The 23,573-nt window shown below is 37.7% G+C and overlaps 5 protein-coding genes across 18 annotated transcripts; 3 read left to right on the top strand and 2 right to left on the bottom strand.

Moving 5' to 3' along the window:
- Positions 1-624: 624 nt before the first annotated feature.
- Positions 625-2,346, bottom strand: LOC112295065 (uncharacterized). 3 transcript variants are annotated; one of them, XM_024546204.2, is made up of 4 exons: positions 2,208-2,346; positions 1,801-1,908; positions 1,249-1,436; positions 625-930 (listed from the first exon to the last, which is right to left on the bottom strand). In XM_024546204.2, the coding sequence occupies exons 2-4, from the start codon at positions 1,902-1,904 to the stop codon at positions 728-730; spliced, it is 495 nt and encodes a 164-aa protein (XP_024401972.1). In that variant the 5' UTR covers positions 1,905-1,908; positions 2,208-2,346; the 3' UTR covers positions 625-727. The 3 variants fall into 3 exon arrangements, with proteins under 3 accessions (XP_024401972.1, XP_024401971.1, XP_024401973.1); XM_024546203.3 differs by having other exon boundaries at positions 2,145-2,316; XM_024546205.3 differs by lacking the exon at positions 2,208-2,346 and having other exon boundaries at positions 1,801-2,043.
- Positions 2,347-3,112: 766 nt separating this feature from the next.
- LOC112295562 (UDP-D-xylose:L-fucose alpha-1,3-D-xylosyltransferase MGP4) lies at positions 3,113-7,999 on the top strand. Of its 6 annotated transcripts, XR_016498239.1 has the most exons (9): positions 3,113-3,873; positions 4,020-4,247; positions 4,595-4,756; positions 4,927-5,142; positions 5,355-5,599; positions 5,720-5,899; positions 7,077-7,203; positions 7,495-7,569; positions 7,823-7,999. XR_016498239.1 is itself a non-coding variant. In XM_024547326.2 (6 exons), the coding sequence occupies exons 1-5, from the start codon at positions 3,532-3,534 to the stop codon at positions 5,568-5,570; spliced, it is 1,164 nt and encodes a 387-aa protein (XP_024403094.1). In that variant the 5' UTR covers positions 3,113-3,531; the 3' UTR covers positions 5,571-5,599; positions 5,720-6,258. The 6 variants fall into 6 exon arrangements, 2 of the variants coding, with proteins under 2 accessions (XP_024403094.1, XP_024403095.1); XR_016498241.1 differs by lacking the exons at positions 7,495-7,569; positions 7,823-7,999 and having other exon boundaries at positions 5,741-5,899; positions 7,077-7,303; XR_016498240.1 differs by lacking the exons at positions 7,495-7,569; positions 7,823-7,999 and having other exon boundaries at positions 5,741-5,899; positions 6,841-7,303.
- A 2,360-nt stretch (positions 8,000-10,359) lies between these two features.
- LOC112295561 (alpha-galactosidase) lies at positions 10,360-16,198 on the top strand. 3 transcript variants are annotated; one of them, XM_024547322.3, is made up of 15 exons: positions 10,360-11,094; positions 12,113-12,171; positions 12,368-12,424; positions 12,620-12,654; positions 12,931-13,034; positions 13,327-13,399; positions 13,535-13,593; positions 13,920-13,985; positions 14,148-14,231; positions 14,411-14,475; positions 14,606-14,688; positions 14,920-15,010; positions 15,214-15,269; positions 15,439-15,579; positions 15,682-16,198. In XM_024547322.3, exons 1-15 carry the CDS (start codon positions 10,832-10,834, stop codon positions 15,814-15,816), a joined length of 1,371 nt encoding a protein of 456 aa, XP_024403090.1. In that variant the 5' UTR covers positions 10,360-10,831; the 3' UTR covers positions 15,817-16,198. The 3 variants fall into 3 exon arrangements, with proteins under 3 accessions (XP_024403090.1, XP_024403092.1, XP_024403091.1); XM_024547324.3 differs by having other exon boundaries at positions 15,660-16,198; XM_024547323.3 differs by lacking the exon at positions 13,535-13,593 and having other exon boundaries at positions 13,327-13,443.
- Positions 16,199-16,547: 349 nt separating this feature from the next.
- LOC112295563 (iron-sulfur protein required for NADH dehydrogenase, mitochondrial) lies at positions 16,548-19,261 on the bottom strand. Its single transcript, XM_024547328.2, has 8 exons — positions 19,166-19,261; positions 18,873-19,026; positions 18,367-18,489; positions 17,945-18,042; positions 17,614-17,740; positions 17,276-17,361; positions 16,979-17,104; positions 16,548-16,866 (listed from the first exon to the last, which is right to left on the bottom strand). The coding sequence occupies exons 1-8, from the start codon at positions 19,211-19,213 to the stop codon at positions 16,690-16,692; spliced, it is 939 nt and encodes a 312-aa protein (XP_024403096.1). The 5' UTR covers positions 19,214-19,261; the 3' UTR covers positions 16,548-16,689.
- A 161-nt stretch (positions 19,262-19,422) lies between these two features.
- Positions 19,423-21,670, top strand: LOC112295564 (nicotinamidase 1). 5 transcript variants are annotated; one of them, XM_024547331.3, is made up of 6 exons: positions 19,423-19,593; positions 20,256-20,432; positions 20,521-20,704; positions 20,829-20,962; positions 21,109-21,294; positions 21,458-21,670. In XM_024547331.3, the coding sequence occupies exons 2-6, from the start codon at positions 20,280-20,282 to the stop codon at positions 21,545-21,547; spliced, it is 747 nt and encodes a 248-aa protein (XP_024403099.1). In that variant the 5' UTR covers positions 19,423-19,593; positions 20,256-20,279; the 3' UTR covers positions 21,548-21,670. The 5 variants fall into 5 exon arrangements, with proteins under 5 accessions (XP_024403099.1, XP_024403098.1, XP_024403097.1 ...); XM_024547330.2 differs by having other exon boundaries at positions 19,565-19,657; XM_024547329.3 differs by lacking the exon at positions 19,423-19,593 and adding an exon at positions 19,778-20,061.
- The last annotated feature ends 1,903 nt before the right edge of the window (positions 21,671-23,573 follow it).

The raw sequence follows: 23,573 nt of genomic DNA, 5'->3' as shown, positions 1-23,573 counted from the left end.
ATTGAATTGGTGCTATATTAATGCCATTTTTCAATACTATATATTATGTTATAATTAAGAATCGAAATTGACCAATAAATAGATGTAGAAATAATCTCCCAAAAAATCAGATTTAAAAATTATGTAGAGAATCGATTTATACTTGTTATGATGAGGCAAATCATGAGAACTGTAAAATAAAATAAAATAAAATAACAAACATACATTTTTAGTGCCAAAATCAATTACACAATCTACTTGCTTACATAGCCAAGCAAAACAGTACCATATGATTATTTAACAGAAGCAAGTATTAAGACATAAATTGTTGTAGGCTATATTTTTTTTTACATTGGATATAATGACACGTATTTATATACATTAAGTTAGAATGTAATGATACACATTATACAACTACCGACAAATATTCATCATTCCCTAGACATAGAAATAGCTCCCAAGACATTGGCAAACTGGATTCTCCCTCACCTTTGAGTAGTGGCATCATTTGATCAACATACTTGGCGCTTGTACTTTGCAGGTATTTTTTAACGGAAAGGGAGACAGAATCTCAGCAAACAGAAGAAGGAAAAGTGATGTCGACACAAGAGCACATGTGCAAGCAGTCAAGTAGTGATAGTCAAATGCACAGAAACGAAAATCTCAATCTTTTCAAAATGAAGGAGCTGATTCAACACTTGGATCGCTACTTAAGAATTGTAGAGTTACGGTAGAGAGGAAGGAGAAATCAGACTTCGTGGTGGCCTATGGTGCTGGGCGTTCCGCAGGGTCCTCCACCTCCTCCATCTCCGATCTTTGGCTTTCTCTGAATAAGGTTGAGGCGCTGCCGAGCCGGTGGATTATTGGTCGGCACCAAAGCCTCTAACACTAGAACTTCCCATCGTCCGCCAGAGAATCCAGGGAAGTAGGGCGTCAACCACTTGTACTTCTCTGCAACGCAATGGAAGGATAATCCGATGAGCATTCATCACTCCAGTTTTGGCACGGAACGAAGTTCAAGGCCACCTCAGGCAGATTAGGAAGTTTTTCTCTTGATCTCAAATTGCTCTTCGCAACATTGGTAATATCATCAAATGGTCTTCAGATGATACGTTCGGTTTTAGGAGGAAGAGAAGCAGTTCCATCCACTTTGATTGGAATAGAATAGGTCTGTCAAGATATGAAAACGCCAGGACAGAACATAGCATGTTCAAAAGCTATAACCCAAACTTTAATAAGCTGAAGTTTGAGGCATAAGGAGGGTCTAACCTTCATACCGGACTGCTCGAAGATGGAGGTTTCCACTGTCCAAGCTACCCGTTACAGGAAAACTACACTGAGCGGAGTTACCTTCACGGTCTAACCCCATGGTGGCAGCATACAAAGGTCCCTGCGCAATATTTTCTCCCAAAATTGTTTTCAGCTCAGAATCGGAGTTTGCAATATCCAAAGCGCCCCTGGTCAATCAATCCCTCTGTATTCAGAACTAGAGAACGCAATATAGGGCATTTGAAGTTCTAGCAGTTTTCGGAAACAACATAAGCTCGGAGAAATTCTCAATTCACTAGGTTTCAATTTCCAAGTTACGGAAATTTCAAGTTCCAAATCGAAGATACAATTTACATTTGCTCCTGGTGGAATCAGTTAAGGGCTTCTAAGACTGAAGTAATAAATCCAACGTCTGAAAAATTGCATGCATCATAATCAACACGTGTAATTACGCCAACGTGCGAAAAGACTTCCTTCCTGTTCTTGAAAATTCATTGAAACTCAAAAATCTGACTAAACAAGAATCATAGAAAGAGTGAAATAAATACTAACTTGCTGCATTGGTGGAAGATGAGATAGTCATCCCAAATGCTCAACGCTCCAACTCCAGTAACTCCAAGCACTAGCAACGACGTCAACTTCCTACGAAAACTCATTTTCCTATACGGTTCAAAGGGCAAAAATTAGGGCACACTCAGCACATTTCACCTGCAAGTGCAAAATCACAAAGAAATTCGGTTTCTGTTCCTCGGTCGTCTGCAGCGCACGAACTCAGACACCAGAAACTTATCACTTCTCGAAACCGTAATCTCCCATAACCCTAAACCGGGTCGATTCATCCACGAATAGGGCTAACACACATACACACACGCATTTTACGTGTGAAGTTAACCCACATTGCCTGTCAATGGAACCCATATGCTTCAAGGGGTGTTCTCGAGCCGCGCATTGAAACCCACCTCCCAAAATCAGCAATTTCGAGAGAGATTGCACCAATTGTGGTGAGGTCTTCGCCGTAGCCACTTGATCACGAAGGATCGGCCTCGAGGAAGGGACATGAAGCACTCCGCTGCACAGGATGAGGCACTGACGCTCTCCTGGACGAAAAAAACTGCTCGATTGTTGATGAATGTCGTCCCATGGATGATTTTTATACATCTCCGCACAGGCCACCGATAAAAATACGGTCACACTTTTAGTTACAAATACGGTAGCATTTTTGTTCATAAATATTAACGCATTAGGGAAGAGTCCAAAATTGCCATAATATCATAAGGTGGATATGGTTATTTTCCACCTAGAAGATATGATTTATCAAAAAATATATGGTCCTGATTTCAAGTTTGAACTTAGATCTTTGAACAAGTTCAATAGCAAAAACACATTACACGGATTTGTTTTCATAGAAAAAACTAAGATTTCCAATTATTTGCTAACTTCATTGAGAGAATTTAAAATTGCTTTTATAAATGTTTGTTTATAAATATATATATATATATATAAGGGAGCCCACTGCTTTGGAAGTTACATTGTAAAGCAATGGGCCTCGAAATGCTTGTGGCGAGGTAGATTAACGGATATAAATTAACCAAAAATTCGATATTAAAGATTCTCTTAATTACATGGAAAATATTTAAAAAGGTTTCCAACTCAAAAGCATTTCACATCCTAATTATCTCAAAACCACAGACCTCGAGAAGTAGATGAATGAAAACGAAATGAACAACGTCAAAGACCATCCATACATTCATTCAATACAATTTCATCCATCCATTCGGAACAGAGGACGCAGGCAAGTCCCGGGCGGTGTCGGGGAGCGAGAGAGAGAATTAGAGAGTAGTGAAGAGTATATAAAGTCGAGTAGTATTGCGTGTTGGTTGTCAAGCTTTCTCCTGGCTCCGCTGTTGCCTCCGATCGGATTTATTATGAAGACGAAGAAGTATCTATCTATCTGTCGCGGAGGTGCCGATTCTATTGGAAACCATTCCGGCGCAGCCACTGAGTGACTCAGATATGCATATTGATTTGATTTCGTCACCAAGCAAGAGCAGGGGGAGGAGGGGGAGGAGGAGCAGGACGGAAGCCTAACTTCCGAATGCGAGAGAGAGAGAGAGAGAGAGAGAGAGAGAGCACGGGGATGGCGCCGTTGTAAGTAAGTAAGTAAGTGAGTGAATGAGTGAGTAAGTAAGTAAGTAAGTAAGTAAGTCCGTTGTTGTTGTAGTACAGCTGAGGAGACGAGGAGGGAGGGAGCGGGGGTTTGTGGAGGGGAGGAGGAGGAGGAGAATGGTGCGATCGTCTGCTGGAGGGCTATCCGCATTGGCGCATGGATACGATCCTGAGTTGTGTCCTTCCTCCCACGCAGCTTCGGATGTATTGGAGCGCTTTTCGTCGTCGGTAAAACCTCGTTCGGTGATTTCTCTACCCGCGGTGACCAGCGTCCGAGTTTTCTTGTTCATTCTCGTGGCGTTGATGTCGGTTTGGGTCTTATTCCCAATCTTGACGCGCTCCAATCATGAACCGGTTGCTGCGCACTCGTTGCAGTCCGTGCCAAGAATGTCCTGGACGGCCAACTTGCACTTAGGCCAACCGAACTGGAGGAGCTACACGTTGCGTCAGGCTGCGCAGGTAATCTACTTATTTGATTTTGGAATGCCATAAATACATGAACTCATTCTATTATTTTGAACAATTGTAGTGCTTCTGATAACCACCTTCCTACTTCGTAAAAGTTTTGCTTTCTTATAAAATGAATCACAAATATGTGGAGACAGGCGCTGGCTGTTGATGGGATACTCATTGTGTGCACGGTGAGTCATCCTTATATGCCGTTTCTTAACAATTGGCTTATAAGCCTGGCGAAATACAATCGTCACCAGGCAGTGCTCATTATTGCGGAGGATTATACAACTCTTGATTTTGTGAACTCGAGATGGCCGGGCCATTCTGTTCTTATACCACCAGCTTCTTCAGAGACGACTAGTCTTCGATTTGGCTCTCAGGTGAGCAGGTATGTGTGTGCTAATTCAAATAAAGAAAAATTTAAGCACTCCAATGACATCCTGGTTACAGCAGCTTACTTGTGAAACATTTCTATGCCCTAAGGAGCAGCTTTTGATTAGTTTAGGAACCTTTAGCACATTCTCTGTAATTAAATGAGCCACCTTTTCTTCTTCTTCCACCTTTTCCTTCTTTTTATTTTCGTTTTATTTTTCACCTAATGATTATCTTACTTAAAAACGAGATGTCACATGTTTGGCAGGACGTTATATTTTGGTTGCATTCTGATTCCATTTCTTCCTGCCGCTTGTCTGAGATTTCAAACTAATGAGCGTGGTTTGATGTACAGGGTTTTTTCAATCTGACTGCGCGAAGGCCCAAATACCTACTGGAAATTTTGGAGCTAGGTTACAGCGTCCTGTACAATGACGTCGATATGGTGTGGCTTGCTGATCCTTTCAGCTATTTCAAGAATAACCGTGAAGTCTACATCATAGATGACATGGCACTGGTACTCTTTGGCCTCGTCATCTTGTTGTAATTTAGTAGCTCAGAAGTCTGTAGCGATACCTCGTAGTTTCTTGTTGGACTTCTTTTCTTTCGAGAGGAAAAATCTTAACACATTCCAAGTTCATCGCCGCTTCTTTTCCAGTTATTTAGATTGGTTGTTGGCGTTGGCAGTTGAAAACAGAGTACCATTCACATGCTTTACCGCCACCAGGGAAGAAGGGCCGCACGTATATCTGCAGCTGCATGCTTTTTCTGAAGTCTACGGAAGGTGCGAAGCTGCTGATGCGAACATGGATCGAAGAGCTTAAAGAGCGGCAATGGTCACCGAGTGTGAAGACCAATGATCAACCCGCATTCAATTGGGCTCTCAATAAAACAGCAGGCCAGGTGGGTGCACGCCACAGTATTTACCTCATGTTTGAAATTGTACTTTAGGGCACAGTGCTTCTTTGTTGGTGACGATTAGTGTTCGTTTTGAAAGAATTTAGTTCTATGACGTAGGTAGTAACTGCAGATTATCTCTGATAAATGTATCGGTTCATGTTGTTCTAAATGTCTAACGAACTGCAGATGTTGTCACTTTTTTTTTTTGGAAAAAGGTTGATGTTTATTTGTTACCCCAAGTGGCGTTTCCGTCTGGGGGATTGTACTTTAAGAACGACAGCTGGCGTAAAGAGACTGAAAACAAACATGTTATAGTGCACAACAACTACGTGGTTGGCTTCGACCAGAAGATCAAACGCTTTCGTGCGCATAACTTGTGGTTCGTGGAGTTAGATGCCGGTCTGTCTCCCTTGGCCGAGAAAGGAGGCTGATATCATTCTATACTTCTAAAGCTTATTTGGTAAGAGCTGGCGGATTATTTATTTTGTATTGGGTTTTTTTCTACTTTCATCGCATTTTTTGTTCGACTTTTCTGGTCTAGCTGCGAGGGACATTTTCTGATTTTGTTAATTAACCTCAGGCCGGACTTGGTTCTATAAAGGGGACATGCACAAGGAAGTTTGCCAAGGATAGGGTTTGAAAGCAACGGATAATGGCGTCCGTCTCAGACGAAAATGCTCACAAACTGCACCCCAAAGATTTGAATTGCCTGGATGGCTGCTTCATTGCTTGGTTGGAGTATCTACTGTGGAATTTGGAGGTGAAAACACCCGCCGTAGCACACAGCATTGAGTTTCTATCTCCCTTGTTAATTATTGTGATTTAATCCTCTGAAAGGACCTTTTTTCAGTTTTGGGGTTCTAGTGGTAGGTCAATAATTGGAGTCTCATCTTTAGTACGAAGCAAACTTGTTTAGGGATGAAGGAAATGTGCAGATCCTTGCATGTATAATTTGGACGATAGATTTTCCTGTTAACTTAGCAACCTGAAATTGCTTGCCAAAGCATCTTAGTTGATTTAGAAGTACTCAAATTGTTAAAGGAATCACCAATGTGACTAGTCTGCGACTTGAGTTTTCCCACTCGATAAAATTTAAAACTTTCAAAATTTTCACTTAAATTAGGGCTAATAGAATTCTAACTTGCACAGTGCACTCCAGCTAACTATTTAAGTTTTCCAGAAACTATAGCTTATACATATCTACAATAGGACTGATACAAATGCACAATGTGAAGTTAGCAATGTAGAATTTCTTCAGTAGTATAGATTTCCTATATCGAGGTTTAAAAATGTGCTAAATGGCCTGAACATTGAATCCGAAATTAGGATGTGTATTTGCCTCATGTGCCTACATGGGTCAAGTCCGCCCTTCAATACTGCCTTGTTTGCGGTTTCGAGAGGAAGTAACCGTATTGACAGATGCTAAGCGCTATTTGAAGAATAGACACTATTGACATTCATGTCAAATTGATAATTTCGTGAAGAGAGGAGTGTGAGAGCTACAAGGGACATAGCGCGCCGATATGCCTTGCAAACTCTTAATCTTGCAGTAACATCCTGGGGGTTGTTGTCTTTTTCTTTGCTAACTATTTCTGGAGGAACGCGTTCAGGTTGTTGCATTAAAGAAAATGCGCCGCTGTTTTCTTATATATGCAGCATATGGTCATGTACTAATCAGCTATTTTGGAACTTTACTAACAGGAATGGATTCGTGCCTTTTTGAAGTGCTGAATAATTGGTTAACCGAGAAGCTAGTTCAAACCTGGAATATCTTTGCAAATCAGAGAGACAACAAATCTTGTTGCCCAACCCTTCACGTTTTTGTAACGCTGAAGCGCTTGGGGTTGAATGTAGAGTGGGTGGTAGTACCTAGACTGAATCATATAGCTGTGAATTGAATTCATCAAACTAACTTGGTGGTTGAACCCGACTGTTAGGTTGGGGAGTATCGCAACACCCCCTCATCTAGGTCACGTGAATAATGATTCTTCCTCGAATACTGCTTAATATTGCAACTCAAAGTTCACTAAGGTCCATTATTAAGGTCCTGATTCAACAGCCGAGGTAACTAAGATATATCAGGCAGCTAAATGTTTCCGACCTTTTGGGTTCGTGTATCCTGCTTTAAACTACGCAAATCCAAGCCCTATTAGTGCGTGTAATACTTAATTCTTCCATAATTGTGTGTGTGCATTTACAAATATTTTCCCATGTATTCTCAACGTTGACAATCTCAAGTTTCAACTGTTCACAAAACGGGGATGCATTTGATATCTGTCTAGTGCATGTGGTCTGTAAAGTTCAGTTTACTTGGTAATCTGCTTCATTGTGGTGGAATCGGGAACGGGTTAACAGAAACAGGTTAACAGGAATCGGTCAACAAACAATACGAGAAAAATACAAAGTAATCTAGCTGACGTTCTTGAGTAGGTGAGCAAATCCACAATCGTCCTACTTTTTCTTTCCGATTTCTTTCATGTTACGAGCTCATTTGTATGAACATTGCATACAAATGCCGTCAATGCCAATGTTTATGACCCGCTTCAGGCAGCGTGGTAGATTCCCACGTTGAGGAGGAGCGAAGTGGTTATTTTCTGTCCGGAGTTGCAAGGTGTTGGACTTTTCAACATTTAATAAGAAGTTTAAAATCACATCAGCTTCTCACCTTCATTGAACGTAACAGGTTGCTTTCTAGTCTTCCATTTTACCCGCGAGTGTGACAACTAGTACAAGAGACTGAGAAAAAATGCAGGCAGCTTTGGAGAGCAATCCTATATCGATGTACTCATTACATATTCAAGGTTGCGTTATAATGTTCTAATCACTTTCTGATTTTACTGAAAACAACATTTTTTTTAAACCCGTACAGTAGCATGTGATCTCGTTTCGTTGCATGATGACTGCTTGTCAGAGTTTGATGAATCCAGAGAAACTATTCAGAATTCAGTGGATTAGTTTAATGCGTATGAAAACTGCTGATGACGTCCAATGAGGAAATTGGAGTGCGTCCTTTTTCTTTTTCCATCATGGGATATGAAGTCTACAGGGAAAATATCATCTTCTTAATTGTTGGTGAGCAGGACTGAACAAAGATGGCACGTGGTGAATGCAATAAAAGAGTCATTGTGGATCCAAGAATAGCCACATTTAGAGTCATGTTTTTAATATAATTTAGTAACATACCGAACAAATATGCAGTAAAAAAGAATAGGTTCCTGAGAGATTGTTTTTAGAACTGTGGATTTGGATGCTGTGCGTGTTGATATTTTCATCACAGGAAGTCATCAATCATTTGTCACCTTGGTAGAATATCATATCTACTAATAAGCATTAATGACCTCTTTGTTACTTAGTGTAGATCAAAATATTCAATTTTTAATGATAGTTTTATTTGCACATATATATATATATAGATATATAAATTTTAATCTATAAAAAGTTTATGAATGAAAAAGTAAAATTATTTAAAAACATATTGGATGAATAAATTAGACTAAGAATTAACGTGACAATAATAGAGGTAAAATATCATTTGAAGTGAAAAACATGTCCAGAGATATATATATATATATATATATATATATATATATAATTCAATTTTTGATAATCTTATTTATATTTATAAAAAAGATAAAAAAAAAAAAAAAATCATTAGAAAACATGTAATTTAAAAATATATTTTTTATTTTATCTTTAGTACCAAATATTTAAGTGATTTTTATATATTGATTTTTAAAGTTTTAAAATGTAAAATTCAAAGTTTAAAATTTATAGAGTAATAGTCATGTTTTTAAAAGTTTTAGTTAAATTCTTAATAAATTTTACTTTTTCATTCATAAACTTCTTCAACAAGTTTGGTTTTTTAGAATCTGAGATTTAATCATTATTATTTATCAAAATTAATTAGATTAAAATTTAAATACTTTGAGTTTATATTTTAGATGTTAAGTTTTGACAAGAATTCTCAATAATTGTAAGAAACAACAAAAATTTAAGATTTATATTTAGTATTTTGAAAACATTAGATCAATATTGTAAAGATTTGAAAATTGAACCTTTGGATGTAATTGGAAACTTTAAAATTAGCATTGAAAAATTAAAAAGTTTTTTTTAACTTATAAAATTTGCATAAAAAATTTATAGCTAAAGATTGAAATCCTACAATTTTGATGATGGTTTTGGAGGATTTTCATATAAGTTAATTGAATTTAGAATAAGGGCCTTTTTTAAGAGTTGAGATCTAAAATATGAAAATTTTTAAAACTGAATTAAGGTTTTTAGGATTTACATTAAAATCTTTACAATTATTATTTAGTATTTAAATCTTCAAAAATAATTAAGTTTTGTAGAATTTATAAAAAGATTCTTTGATGTTTACAAATTGGACAAATCAAGATGTATGATCTTCAATTAAGTTTAACATTGAACCAAAAAATTAATATTATTGTTAGGTGCAACAATTAGTTTTTTATTATTTAATATTTTGGACATTTAGAGCTTCAATGTTTCTATAAAAATTGTTGTTGGTCCTCAAAATGCTCAATCAAAAGTGGACAATATGAAAATCAATGAAGTACTATTTAAACATTTTACATGACAAGAAAATTTTAATATTGTCAAGAAAGTTCATATTTGTATTGTACAAAACTTCAACATACTAAATTGCTTAACATTGTCCAAAAAAGTAACATCACCTCAAAATAATAATAAATAAATGAAACACAGTAACAAAAAAAAGAAGGAAAAAAAAAAAAAAAAAAAAAAAAGTCAAAAGGATAAAAATTTCCAACTACAATATTATCCTTCCAATGAATACTTACACAAAATGAAATAAATAATATATATATATATATATATATATATATATATATATATAAACCAATCACAAATATTAAAACTAAAAACATGTAAAATATTTTTATTTAAAAAATAAATAAATTCAACACCACTATTAAATAAAAATGTCACACATGTAAAATACATGCCATATACTTGTTACGACAACAATAGCTTTTTAAACGAAATTCTAAAAAGACATTGGAATAATATGCAGAACTTATTCATTCATGCCGTTGATCGGGCAGGAAATGAATCCCAGATGATGGAAACGTTGATGAAGGGATACCTCAGCAGCGAAAACGACAACAACAATAATGGCAACAATTGTGGGATGCAGGATATGGAAGCAAAGGCAGGCCACACAAACAGAGACAGAGATAGAGAGAAAGAGAGACAGAGAGACAGAGCCTCCTCACATGCGTGCAATGCAATGCTCTCTCTCTCTCTCACACAGCTTCAGGGGAATCACTCTCTCACTTTCTCAAAAGGGCGGGGGAGGGGGGGGGGGGTTTTACGGGTTGGTTTATCCCCCCCCCCACCCCCCCCAAATTTGAATTTTTATTTTTCTTTTATGTATTCTAGGAGCAACAACCGAGGCACCGCACTTCTCACTCCATCCCCACCCCACCCCATCCCATCACCGACACTTCTCACTTCTAGCAAATCTCATCACTTCGCTTTTCACAGACGCCGATTCCTCTCGTTTGTTGAATTTTTTTTTAAGACGTGTGGTTTTTTGGTTAGTGGGTCGGTGACGTGTGGGGCACATCAGGATGCAGACCAGGATGATGCATGAGGGTGCAGAGAATGAAATAGCGATCCCCGTGCACCTCACAAACCAACGGCATTTGTGATGGGAAGAAGATCAACAGCTGAATTGGGCGATAGGATGACGAAAAATGTGGTTGTGGCTATGGCGAACCTGAGATTGGTCTTTGGGCTGCTGTCGTCGGTTCTGCTGGTCGTTAGTTGTGTTGAAGATCGTCATACGGCGCTGCGATCGCCTCAAACTCCCCGGCGACAGTTTCCGGAAGGGGTTCCGAGCTCTGTAGCGCCCTTGGTGAGTCGCCACCAGCTGCGGTTAGACAATGGACTCGCTTCGACTCCACCCATGGGGTATTTCGTCCACCTTGATTGGTATCTGTCAGAATTGATGTGGTTTGAATGATCGTTGTGGGGTTCATACACGATGAACTCAGCTGTGGCACTCTCAGTTCGGTTCTCTGAAGTTGTAGATTGTTTTTTTTTTTTTTTCATTTAATGATTTATTATTATTATTATTATTATTATTATTATTATTTTATTTTGGTGTGCGCGGTGTAGGGGTGTGACCAAATGCACGAGTTGATGAATGTAATGTTGAAGCACTGATTTCTCTGAACTTTGTGAATTTGATTTTCTTCCGAAGTCCGCGTTGTTTGGAGGCTAGGCTTTATGAAACGTATTGAATCTTGAATACTTAGTATCCCAACAATTGGGTGGACGTTGATATTGGTCAGTGTTGAAATCTTTGTCTATCAGTGTGATTTCTACTTCTGACGTGGTTGACATGGTTTGCGAAATATTATGTTTCATGATTCCAATCGTCTTAGTAATTGCTACTCAAACTGCGAACGGTGTTGTTGGAGTTGATTTGGATTTGAAAATGAACTGCTTGATGAATAGAAATTCAATGGTAGGCTGGCCTTTTTCGGCTTCAGTCCGTGTATCTCCATTTGCTGTTTTGCTACTATTGTCGCTTCATTCGTGGTGAACAGTCTCTCTGTATACGGGCTTTTGAAAGATAGTTAAAATTGCGAAATCTTTCAGTTGAGTACAAATTGTGTTCATAATCATGCTCCATGATATTCCTAATCAATGCCATATCCTGCATGATTAGGGCAACCTTGTGCTTGAACTTTTCTTGCTTCTCAATGATTGTTGCTGGTAAAAGAAATGCTTGTATACGCGTTTTGAAGAACCTCCCACAACTTCTATCAAGCTAGATTCTCCCACATGAAGTTGTGTGTGCATGACTTCTATGAGCAAAACAAGACCGTTGAATGGTTGAGTTTTAAACGTGGGGGATGAGATCGTGGTAACCGCTTCTAAATGAAAATGTCCCCCACCAATTTCTTGTTTGTTTAACTCACAGATGGAACAGCTGGAATCACTTCGCCTGCAATGTGAACGAGACTGTTATTTTTGAAACAGGTATGTACCTTCAGGTTAGCTTTGCCGCAGCACATAGTAGGTGTATGTGTGAGCTGAGTTCACTGGGTTCCAATTTTCAAGGTGTGGAACTTGGTCAACCTTCTCATCCAGATGGGTTAAGGCTTGGCTACTTGAAAATTCAGAAAAGATGGGAATATTATTTTTTATAGTTCTGATTTACGTTTTGAATTTGCAGCTGATGCGCTCGTATCAACAGGTCTAGCTGCCAAGGGTTACAAATACATCAACCTAGGTAACTAAACTAAGTCCATTTAAGTGACCATGTTGCTTGGTGTATTTTATTCCTTTTGAGGAAAAATGTTCGTGCAAGTTTTATTTGTGTGTATTAGACATGCTCATTTTGTTATGCCCTGTGACGAATTTGTCGTTTAGAACAGCTTTTTGAATGCGTTCCATTGATCTGCATTCTTGTTCTGAATGGTGACAGATGACTGCTGGGCTGCATTGCAGCGTGACAGTCAGGTCAGTAAGCATTCACCATTATTCTGATAGGTATTATGGCTAGCTGCTTAAGTATTTCTATGGCATGACGAGAAGTCTAACGCTACAGCTCTCTCTCTCTCTCTCTCTCTCTCTCTCTCTCTCTCGATCTATCTATCTATCTATCTATATATATACGTACACATATTCATGCTTGTGTGTGTGTGTGTGTGTGAAACTATGATTTTAGGTTGCGATGTGTGCTTGTAGACAGGATTCTGTTTTAGTCTGTTCTGAAGAAGCATGCCTCAATGACAGGGTAACCTTCTGGCACGCGCGACGACTTTCCCTTCAGGAATCAAAGCACTGGCAGATTATGTGCATAGCAAGGGTCTTAAGCTTGGAATATACTCAGATGCTGGGTGAGTGCATTATGTGGTGGATTACTCTTTACTTTCAAGAGTTTGCTTGCTGCACCCATTATCAAGGTTCGTTAAACGTATATTTCGAAATATACGCCGGTCAGGTGTCTAGTCATTTTTCTACTTTTGCCTCTGTATAATAGTACCTGAAGTATTCTTATTGAGCTGTAGTGTCTATCACTTAATAGTTGTACAGCTCACCTTCGCATCTCGTGGTATTTATTGAAGCCTGTTACATTTCCAGATTCAATTTCAAAATCAATTGTGATGCTAATTTTTTTGTATATTTCAGGTATTACACTTGTGCATCCCAGCCAGGTTCGCTTGGGCACGAGACTCAAGATGCCCAGACATTTGCTTCATGGGCAAGCTTCCTTTCTACTAGTGCTATACTCACAATCATTCACAGGTCGAGAATGGTCATCTGTTTGGTAGTAACGTGCTGTAGAATTAGGATCCTGGGTGTCTCTTTTGATGTAATTGATCTGAATTGAATTCAGGAAATTGACTATCTCAAGTATGATAACTGTTTTACCGATGGAACCAAACCGGAGTACAGGTAAGTGGATGCTCAGCTAAGAATGTTTTTCTATATTAACCATGTATGAACCTGAACTCTTGGGTTAGCGTTGAGCTGGTATGTAGCACTCGATTGTGCTTGTTAGTTGTATGGGAAAACTATTATCGCTTTCGTGAATTACTCGCATACTCTCAATCTTGCACTTAGATAGTAGTATTAGATAGTAGAACTAGTATGTTATCTGCAAGGGCGTAGTAAATTATGAGCGGGTTGATTCTTTGCGCGATAGTGAATAAGCTTCTACTGTCACCAATTTAGATTCTTGTTCTACATCTGAATGATTGCTTGTTGATTGAGATCTTTAGGTATCCTGTCATGCGGGATGCTTTGAACAAAACAGGTCGTCCGATATTCTTCTCAATGTGTGAATGGTGAGTTTTGGATGCTTCTTCTCATTTTCTTGTGCTGTTACTGATAGCTTCGATCATTGAACTACAGAAATATAATTTTTTTGTCGTTGGCATAGACTTGTTGAGAGGCTGTCGTTCATGATACTCAGGAATACATTTGATAGTTATGGATTCTTGGTGCAGGGGTATTGACAGTCCAGCAACATGGGCAAATAATGTTGGAAACAGCTGGCGCACAACTGGTGACATTACTGACGACTGGAATAGGTAAAAAATATCGACTTGCCGTTTGTTGTTGCATGTATCATTTCCCTGCACGAATTTTGAACACCAAGTTGAGATCCCGTTGTATGAGAATATGATATGCGTGATCTTGCTCCTGGGAGTTAGGCTGTCTGCTCTATATTCCTCTTATGTAGACTTATTTAATTTTACGATTTATGCAGCATGGTTGGTATTGTTGAATTGAATAACGTATGGGCGGACTACGCCGCACCTGGTGGTTGGAATGGTAACACTCATTTCTTGCATTTCTTTACTGCTTTATTGGCGTATTTCTTTCACGTTGCTTTTCAGCGTGATTAATATTTTTCTTATCTGTGCTACTATAGCATCTGTCTAACTGCGGGTTCTTCATGCAGATCCTGACATGTTAGAAGTTGGCAATGGAGGAATGACGGTAGAAGAATATCGATCTCACTTCAGTTTGTGGGCCCTTATGAAGGCAAGATCTTTCGTATTCATCGTTGGTTTAGAATGTAATGCTTCAGTGGTGATGTTTTATCATTAACATGACAAAGAATAGGTGATACTTGAAGAAACCTTCCGCTGTAAAACTGCCACTCCTCACATTTCTGATGAGACCAAAAATTGATTCTTATGAAGCCTGGTGATGTTGAGTCACATTGTGAGCCAGAAAGTTCCAACTTGCTGTTGTGAAATTGTATGTTTTCAGGCACCACTTCTTATTGGATGTGATGTGCGCAACATTGGGGCCGAAATTCTTGAGATTCTTGCAAATGAGGAAGTCATAGCAGTAAATCAAGGTAAGTTCTATTTCTAGTGGAGTAACAAAGATGCAGAACACGTAATAAACGGCAAGGATAGATGAAATTAGTTTAGAAAGGTAATCATTTATCCTCAATTTTTAGCGAGGTCGACCTGCATCACATGTAATGAGCATTCACGAACAGCATTACTGTTTTCTAACTGAGCTGTCACTGGCATGTGATTGCTTTACTTTGCGCAGACCCCCTTGGGGTACAAGGGAAACGAGTACGAATGGACGGATTCAGTGGGCTTGAGGTGAGCAATATATGCTTTTCCTTCATGTTCTTTTACAGTTGTGAACCCTCGTACTTCTATTTTGTAAGTGTCGTAGCATAGATCTTCCAAGTTGTGAAGAATGCGATCATCCGTAAAGTTCTCGGCCTTGATTAGACTACAGCACTAAAATATTGTTATTAATTCACAGGTATGGTCGGGGCCGCTGTCTTCGGGCCGTGTCGTATTGTTACTGTGGAACCGAAGCAGCGAATCTGCCAACATCACCGCAAGATGGTCTGACATGGGGATTCCAAATGATACCCTTTTAACTGTTAGAGACCTCTGGAAGGTAGGGACTTCATACTTGTATGCTCATATTTGTCAGGTATGATAGAGCAGTACTGTTTATTATATGATGAAACTTCTTAGTGTGGATGGATTGAACGTGCAGCATGAAACAATAAGCGAGGCTGAAATGTACGAGATCTGCCAAGAGGTACCTTCTCATGGGGTCAAGATGTTTATCTTAACTCCTGTAAGCCAGATCTACCTCAAACGGGAGAGTTATAGCCACAAAATGGACTAAACTTTTCTTAGAAATTGCGTCAGTTAACTAAGGAACTGCGTGTTTTAAACCTGTAGAAGCATGCTTCAGCAATGCTTATGATAAATCCTCAGTGGGGGCAGCTGTCCAGGGTGCAAAATCCATAAGTTGGCCAGTGATACCAACAGTTCTCAAGTTCCAGGTAGGACGCAGTTCTTCAACAACGACGCATTGAATAGCATTACTTTGTTCTATACCTTTGATGAGTTTTGAAAAATGTTCCAAAATGTTTTGAAAAATCATTAAGTTACCACTTTGGAGAGTGTTAAGATTTGTCCTGCAAGACAGTTAGTTTAACGTACTTGTTAAAATCAATAGAGTTGTAATACTTACAAAACTTCCATAATGCACCATGATTTTTTTAGTTGATCGTGTTGCTCCCCCATGGGAGCAAACAGAACAAGTTTGCCCTCCTTAATGGGATTTGACATATTTTTCTCCCTCCAAAATTTAGAAAGCACGTTATCTCTTTTTAAAACCTCCCTCGCAAACTTACAGCTCTCTCGAGCTTTTTACAGCCCTGTCCTCCCTATTATTGTTTCAATTGATTTAAGGAAGCACTCTATTATCATGTACTTGTTGCACAAATGTTCTTGTGATAATTTCATAATCCGTGACAATAATTCATAAAAAATCATTACTTCTTTGAACAATTGACACTCCAAAAAAAATCATGCTGACTTGTTATCTCTAATCACCATATCTTTGCACAATTCGAAGAAGCAGTGGTTCCTTTTAACTTTTATTTCCTCTGACTGAATAAATGGTAGTCAGTTCCTTGGCATATTATGTCCAGCACCAAAAAAAACATGCTAGTTACAGATTCCAAAGGTGTCTTCCACAAGCAAGAACAGCTTACTCTACTGTTATGCGGGGTCCGGCACCCACACCTGAGGATACCCAGTCCTTCAACTTGGAAGCTATTTCCACTGCTATACCCCTGTAGACTTTGGATGCTTCACTATTTGGTGCTGATGCTACTATGGGGCTGCCAGCGTCTGAAGTCTGTCGAATCTCAACATTCAATGGTACCTGCACAGTATCACGGGTATCGTATCACGATGTGTAACCAGCATTACAGTACCTTTATGTTACATTGTGATAAAAGCAACTTGCAAGTAAACCCGAAAGATTGCAGATCAACCTCTCCGAGAAAGTTCATGTCCATTTCCTCCGCAGTTGCACGAGCTCCTCCATGACCAAATATGTGACTCCGCTCACCACAATTTGGGCATTTGAAATAACTCATATTTTCAATAAGACCCAGTATCTGCGTACAACCCCCCAGTCAACGCGATGGATTTCCACTATAATATAACAAACCTAGACAACTGAATGCGTTTAGACCACACAAACATTTGATTCAGCCATGATGGGATATAAGTCTACATTTGCGGTGTTGTTGAAGCCATAACACAGAAGAATAAGCAAGGTCACTCACAGGAACGTCCACTTTACGGAACATATTTGCACCCCTTCGGGCATCTATCAGTGCGATATCTTGTGGTGTTGAGACTATCACTGCCCCTGCTCATGAGACGGGATCACACTAATTTCAGCCACAAGTTACTAAGTCAAAGAACCAACGACTGAACATAGCTAAAGACCAAGCAAAGAGAAATTTCCTTTCTGAAAGCTTGTGAATTAAGCATGACTGATGAACATTAACCATTATATACCACACAGCCGTGTCCAGTAAAGATAAAGCATGAAATGCTATCTTCCGAACAGAAAACAAGGGAGCCAGAAATGTAACACAATCCAATGATCTTGAGGTACCAGCTAACGGAAGCCGTTGAGAGATGGAAATTTGAGCATCGCCGGTACCAGGAGGCATGTCAATTACTAATATATCAAGTTTTCCCCAAGCGGTACCCCGTACAAGCTTCTCCAATGCACTCATTACCTGTCAAGTTTCCACTGGGACAGAAACTCTCAACACGTTTAGGAGTCTCCTCTCCTCTGTCAATTATTCTGATTGCAACCATGCAATCACTATTCATCGTGTGTTCATGAGACACAATTAGGTTTGTGCCAGATTAAATTTCGGCAGGGCACTTAATGAAATATTGAAAAGGAATCAGAGCAGGCAGAAACAAAACACAATTACCATAGGCCCTCTCCAGACAGCTGGAGAGTCTTTATCCATAAGCAACCCCATCGACATGCAGCGCACACCGTAGTTTTCCATTGGTATCATCTTTGACTCTGCAGAAAAGTAAAAGAAATCGCAACAACATCTTCTAAGGCATGGAAAAATGAAACTCACAAGGTACAACAGTTTACATCAACCTCTAGATTACACTCTTTCACCCTAAGCGTTTCCAAAACGTCGTGGTCAGAGGTGATATAAAACGGCAAATAAAAAGACACAATCATAATAACTAAATTCTGGAACCAATTGCAGACATTTCACGAAGATAGGGACAGACTGCGGGTTTCGAGAATACGAGATAATAAAAACAATAATTTAAAAAAATTTGAAAAAATGAAACTGTACAAGTCGGAAGTTGGGAAGAAAATTGTAAGTGCCTGAATCGAGCTGGGGGCGTCCATCAAGCTTCATTAGAGTGGGGATAGAAGGACCATATACATCCGCATCAAGCAAGCCGACTCGCAGTCTACACTCCATAGCCAGCGCTACTGCTAAATTCACTGTCGAGAAAATATACAAAAACTTAAATTTGAACAACGATCATTACTGCTCAGGCAATCTGATAATATGAAGTATATCCTTCACGTTACGCACTTATACATAAATAAATAAATAAATGATGTAAGACCAAATTATACATTTTAGATTTATTGAATTAAAATCGAACTCGAAATCAAAGTACAAAAAAAAAAAAAAAAAAAAAAAAAAACACACACAAACAAACAGCAAGAAACGAAACAAATGCATATGCCGGGCATCACTTTGATTCAATCTAGACTGACCGAAAACTTGACATGGAAACATATAGAAGCAGTCATCAATTCAAAATCAGCTGCTCAAATTGGGAAACCACAATACCACGCAATCCTTCCATGGCGCGTACCTGCGGTAGTTGATTTGCCAACTCCTCCTTTCCCTGAGGAAATAGCAATAATATTTTCCACCCCAAATACCATGGGTTTACTCATAACAGGCCCTCGCTTCTGGTTCCCAGTGTTGCTCGAAAATAGCTGTCGACCATTGCGATCCCAGAAACCCTGTTGCATCAATAAAAAGAGATCAGATTGCTCTCTAGAACCCTGCATCAAGATGACCCACCTGCCAAATTGCAGTTGCTCGATCACACACGTATCCAATAATGCGTGAAGAGATCAACAACAAACACCTCGACCTCACCTTGTACTGCACGAGGGTATTCCACATGGACCGGGGCGCCATCGCCATGAATCTAACAGTCTGAAACAATGACAATGCTCTGAGACCAATCTCAAAGCTCGAAAACTGAGCGCTGTGGAGTTTCTCCAAAGCCCTAAACCCAAAGGGTACCCCTCAGACCCGCTTTTTTATTGAGGACCGCCGAGAAGTTTGGCGGGTATGTTTCTCATCATCTATGCAAACAAACGATTCAGAATGTCAAGACAGTATTTGTTTGTTCCTTGAAATAATGAGATTAACAATACTTAAATGTTTATTAATAAAAATCTGAATTACGCACTAAGTAGGACACTTTTTGACTCGGCAGTGGTTTCCAGTCAGGCATCTCTATTAACTCCTCAAGCATCGGCACATACATCTAAGCCATCACCGTTGGATCCTTACTTTTGGTACACTGTTTGGTCACCCTTTCCTTGCACAGTTGTTCGGGGAGCTCAATGTTACAGCCATCTGGTTGTCGTTACTCAAGAATCCTTTTGATTTCTTTTCAATTTTCAATTTGTGGGATATTTGGAAACCCTAATAAAAACTGTTGCGCCTCTTCGCCAACAATTTTTTCCTAGAGTTTTTCTTTTTTCTTTTTTTCTTTTTCTGTGTGGATATCCTGTGTGTGAGCTCGTCATGTGCGATGTGGCACTTCGAGGTTACGAGATTCACTGTCGGGTTTCGTGGTTCTCTACCTTCGTGAATCGTGTCGAAGAAACAGCACGTTGGATTCCCTATTAATTGTCGTTACTCGATTGTGCGCTTTGGGAATCATTGTTACCTTGAATGTTAATGGGTCATTGCATTTTACAAAGGGATTCAGCACTCTGATTCACGAAATTAGTTTACTGAGAATCAACTGTGCGAATCTTGTAAGTGTTTTAAGGGGGTGCACAACGTTGCAAATGGAGCCTTGGCTTGAAGTTGGAATGGACTAGGTTATCCTCGTGTGCGAAACTGGCGCAAGATGCGTTCTCACTTTTGTATGCCTGTTCTAGGTAAATATCAATAAATCTATGCTCTGGAATCAGAAAAAAATCTCACTTGTTCCTAACGCTGTTGACAGACCAGTGGGCGGATTTAGAGTGAAATGGAGGTGATAGCGGATCCTTTCATGTCTTACTTACAGGTGGAGCTTCCTCTGGGATTAGAGGCTCTGGAACTGCCGTGTCAGGAAAAACGGGTCGGCCTTGTAATTGTGGATGAAGAAAATGGTTTCTGTACGGTGGGAGCTGGTAACTTGGTAAGCTCTCTGAGTACTTTATCCATCAAATCGCAGCTCTTGTACACAAAGTAGGTATTATCTCATTGCAGATACATTGGTTTTGTAGGCACCAAAAGAATCGTCGAAAGCGATCACTCATATGGTTAACCAGACAGATCATCTGGCAAAGCAATTCAGTGCACGTAGTTGGCCGATTCTCGCCACCCTAGACACTCATGAAATCGATAAACCTGAGCATCCATTTCCACCACATTGCATAGTAGGGACTGGAGAAGAAAACCTTGTTCCAGGTCTGTTCTCGATACGCAAGCTGATGCTTCTATTAACACATTAACCTCAGTGTTGGGCTTTTGTATTCTTCATCAGGTGAAATTGTTTCCCCTAATGCTCTCAGTTTCTTTTTCCCCAACGCAGAGCTGGCGTGGTTAGAAAACGATCCAAACGCAACCCTGATGCGGAAAGATTGCATTAATCCTTTCGTGGGTGCCATTCGAGATGATGGCTCAAACCTTTTCATTGACTGGATCAGGGACAACAAAATTCAGCAGGTTAGTGTCCTATTCCATCCTTTTTTCTATTTTCATTACGTGCTGAGCATGTTTTGCATTTCGAACTTGAGTTGCATTGCATGAACAGTTGTTTTTTCTGCACATACTTCGTTCTGAATCAACATTGTTGGTCTGTCACCATGCAGATACTTGTGGTGGGGATCTGCACCGACATCTGTGTGCTGGATCTCGTGGTGACAGCCTTGTCAGCCCGCAACCATGGTATTTTGAAGCCCTTGGAGGATGTTTTTGTGTACTCGGAGGGGTGTGCAACCTATGACCTGCCAAATGACGTTGCCAAAACCATTCCAAAAGCATTGCCTCATCCTCAGGTATCACCTTTCTATTGATTTCATCTTAGTCTTTCAAGAATGATGCCCATGAAGGCAAAACCAGATATCTACTTAGCATAATTTCATGCTCCGTTTTTTGGGCTGATGAATGTTATACAATTCAGTTTCTGATTTTGATTTTTACTTTGTATTTTATGTGCAGGGCTTGACACACTACATGGGTCTTTATTTTGCTAAATCAAGAGGGGGGCATGTTGTGAACAAAGTTACGTTCTCGGAATCTGCTCAGTGATTTGGTGTTTGCATCTATTGTTTAGAATACTGTGGCATCAAGTCTGAGACATGATTTGAGTATAATGTGTTTGAGTATGTACAATCTCAATAAAGTTGTTGAACTATTATAGTGATTGCTTAATTGTTATCTTATCTAAATATATAAAAATATATAGAAATATATTGTATAGATGATTTTTTTTTTCAAGAAATGTTGAAAAAAGAAATATTGAAAAAAAGTTTTAAAAAAAGATTTTTATGTATGCCATTTAACTTTATATATATATATATATATATATATATATATATATAAGATATTGGGAAGTGTCTTGCAATCTCACAACTTATTTTGCAAGTCTAATCATTCTTAGAATGTTTTTATGTGATTTTTTTTTGCTAACAAGTGCATTTAGAAGAAAGATTGAGGTCATCTTTAATCAAATCAACACTTTTATTTTTATTTTCATATTCTGGTAATTTAAGAATCTTCAATAATTTTGCATTTCATAATAATTTTATTTTAGTATTTTGGTTTATTTTATTTTATTTTAATAATATATAAGAACGTCATTTAAAAATAAATCCAATAAAATTCATTTTTTTGACAATTTAATAAGATTGATAATTGTTATATCAAAACTTAATTTTTTTATATTTAAAACAAATTTCTTAGTGCTTTTCAGAGCATCAATTGATTTTAGAAATTGTTAATTAATTTCTTCAATAATGAAATTTTTTATGTTATTATTTTTTTAATATGATCTAGTATCTTTTATTGCGAAAACATTTGGAATTTAGTAATTTATTTACTTATATATTTCTTTAGAAAAGTAATTAAAATTATAATTTAAATGCATTAATTAATAAGCATTTAATACTTACAATACATCATCTTTGTTTACTGCTACAACTAACATGTAAAGTGACTAATAATAGAGATACAAAATTGCAATTTTTTTTATCAACTACTCTACCTTAAATAACACTATTATTTACAAAGTAATATATAAATATAATAAGATCTATTAAAATATTTTAAAAAAAAAGAAAAAAAAAAAACTTGTTAAGAAGTTTGATAGAATTAGGTCCTAATTACATAAATTTATTAATCAAGTACAACTTATTTTTGAACTCCAACCAAAAAATTATCCAATCTTGTTAGAATATTACTTAGTAGTTTGATTATTTTTTAATGTTCATACTTATTTGAGCAATAAAATATAATATTGAATAACTCATATGCATTTGGAAATATTTAATTATTTTAATATGATATGAATGATGTAGTTTTAATAGCAACCAATATAATTCAGATTTTTGAAGAAAAAAATGTTTTATATCTATTTATGTTTTACAATTTTAACAACTTGTAATTAATGTTAAAAAAGATAATATTATAATATTTAATTAATTTATTTATAAATATCAACATAATGTAAAGAAATTGTTATTGAATAATTTGATCTTTAAAGATTAAGTTTAACAAGTGATTTTCCATCCAACTTCATCTTTAAATGTCTAAGTTTTTTTTTAAAGGATGTTAGGCTATTATTTTTTTAATTTAATATTAGTTTATTGTAATCCATTACAGTTTGTAAATATCTTGGACAAAATAGTATTTATATGTATAGATGAGTTTAAAATGTATATATATGTATATATATATATATATATATATATAGATACACATAATTTTGTATGCATTCATACATATACACTAATTCTTTATAAAAAATCGATATATTATATTACATTCTTTTAGTTGATAAAAATTTAATTAACAAATAGTGCTAACAATCTATCGTTGAAAAGTGTTTTTATACCAATGTCTCTTTACTGTAATTTAATGCAAAGAATAGTTGTGGAATAAGATGCTAAGTATAGTGTACAAAAGATAGGATTACTTTTTTTGTATCACTTTTTTCCAAGTTTTCTTCATATTCTTTCAAAATTGCCAAGGACTTCCAAATCCTTTTTCAACAAAGATGTGAACCAATCTAATATAGTGCTAGTAAAAAAAAGGTACACATATATTTTATATATTA

This window comes from Physcomitrium patens, chromosome 18 (assembly GCF_059467195.1).
Source record: "Physcomitrium patens ecotype Gransden chromosome 18, ASM5946719v1, whole genome shotgun sequence".
NCBI classification, from domain to species: domain Eukaryota; kingdom Viridiplantae; phylum Streptophyta; class Bryopsida; order Funariales; family Funariaceae; genus Physcomitrium; species Physcomitrium patens.
The sequence above is the reverse complement of the archived record's forward strand: the minus strand, read 5'-3'. Positions and strand labels throughout refer to the sequence as shown.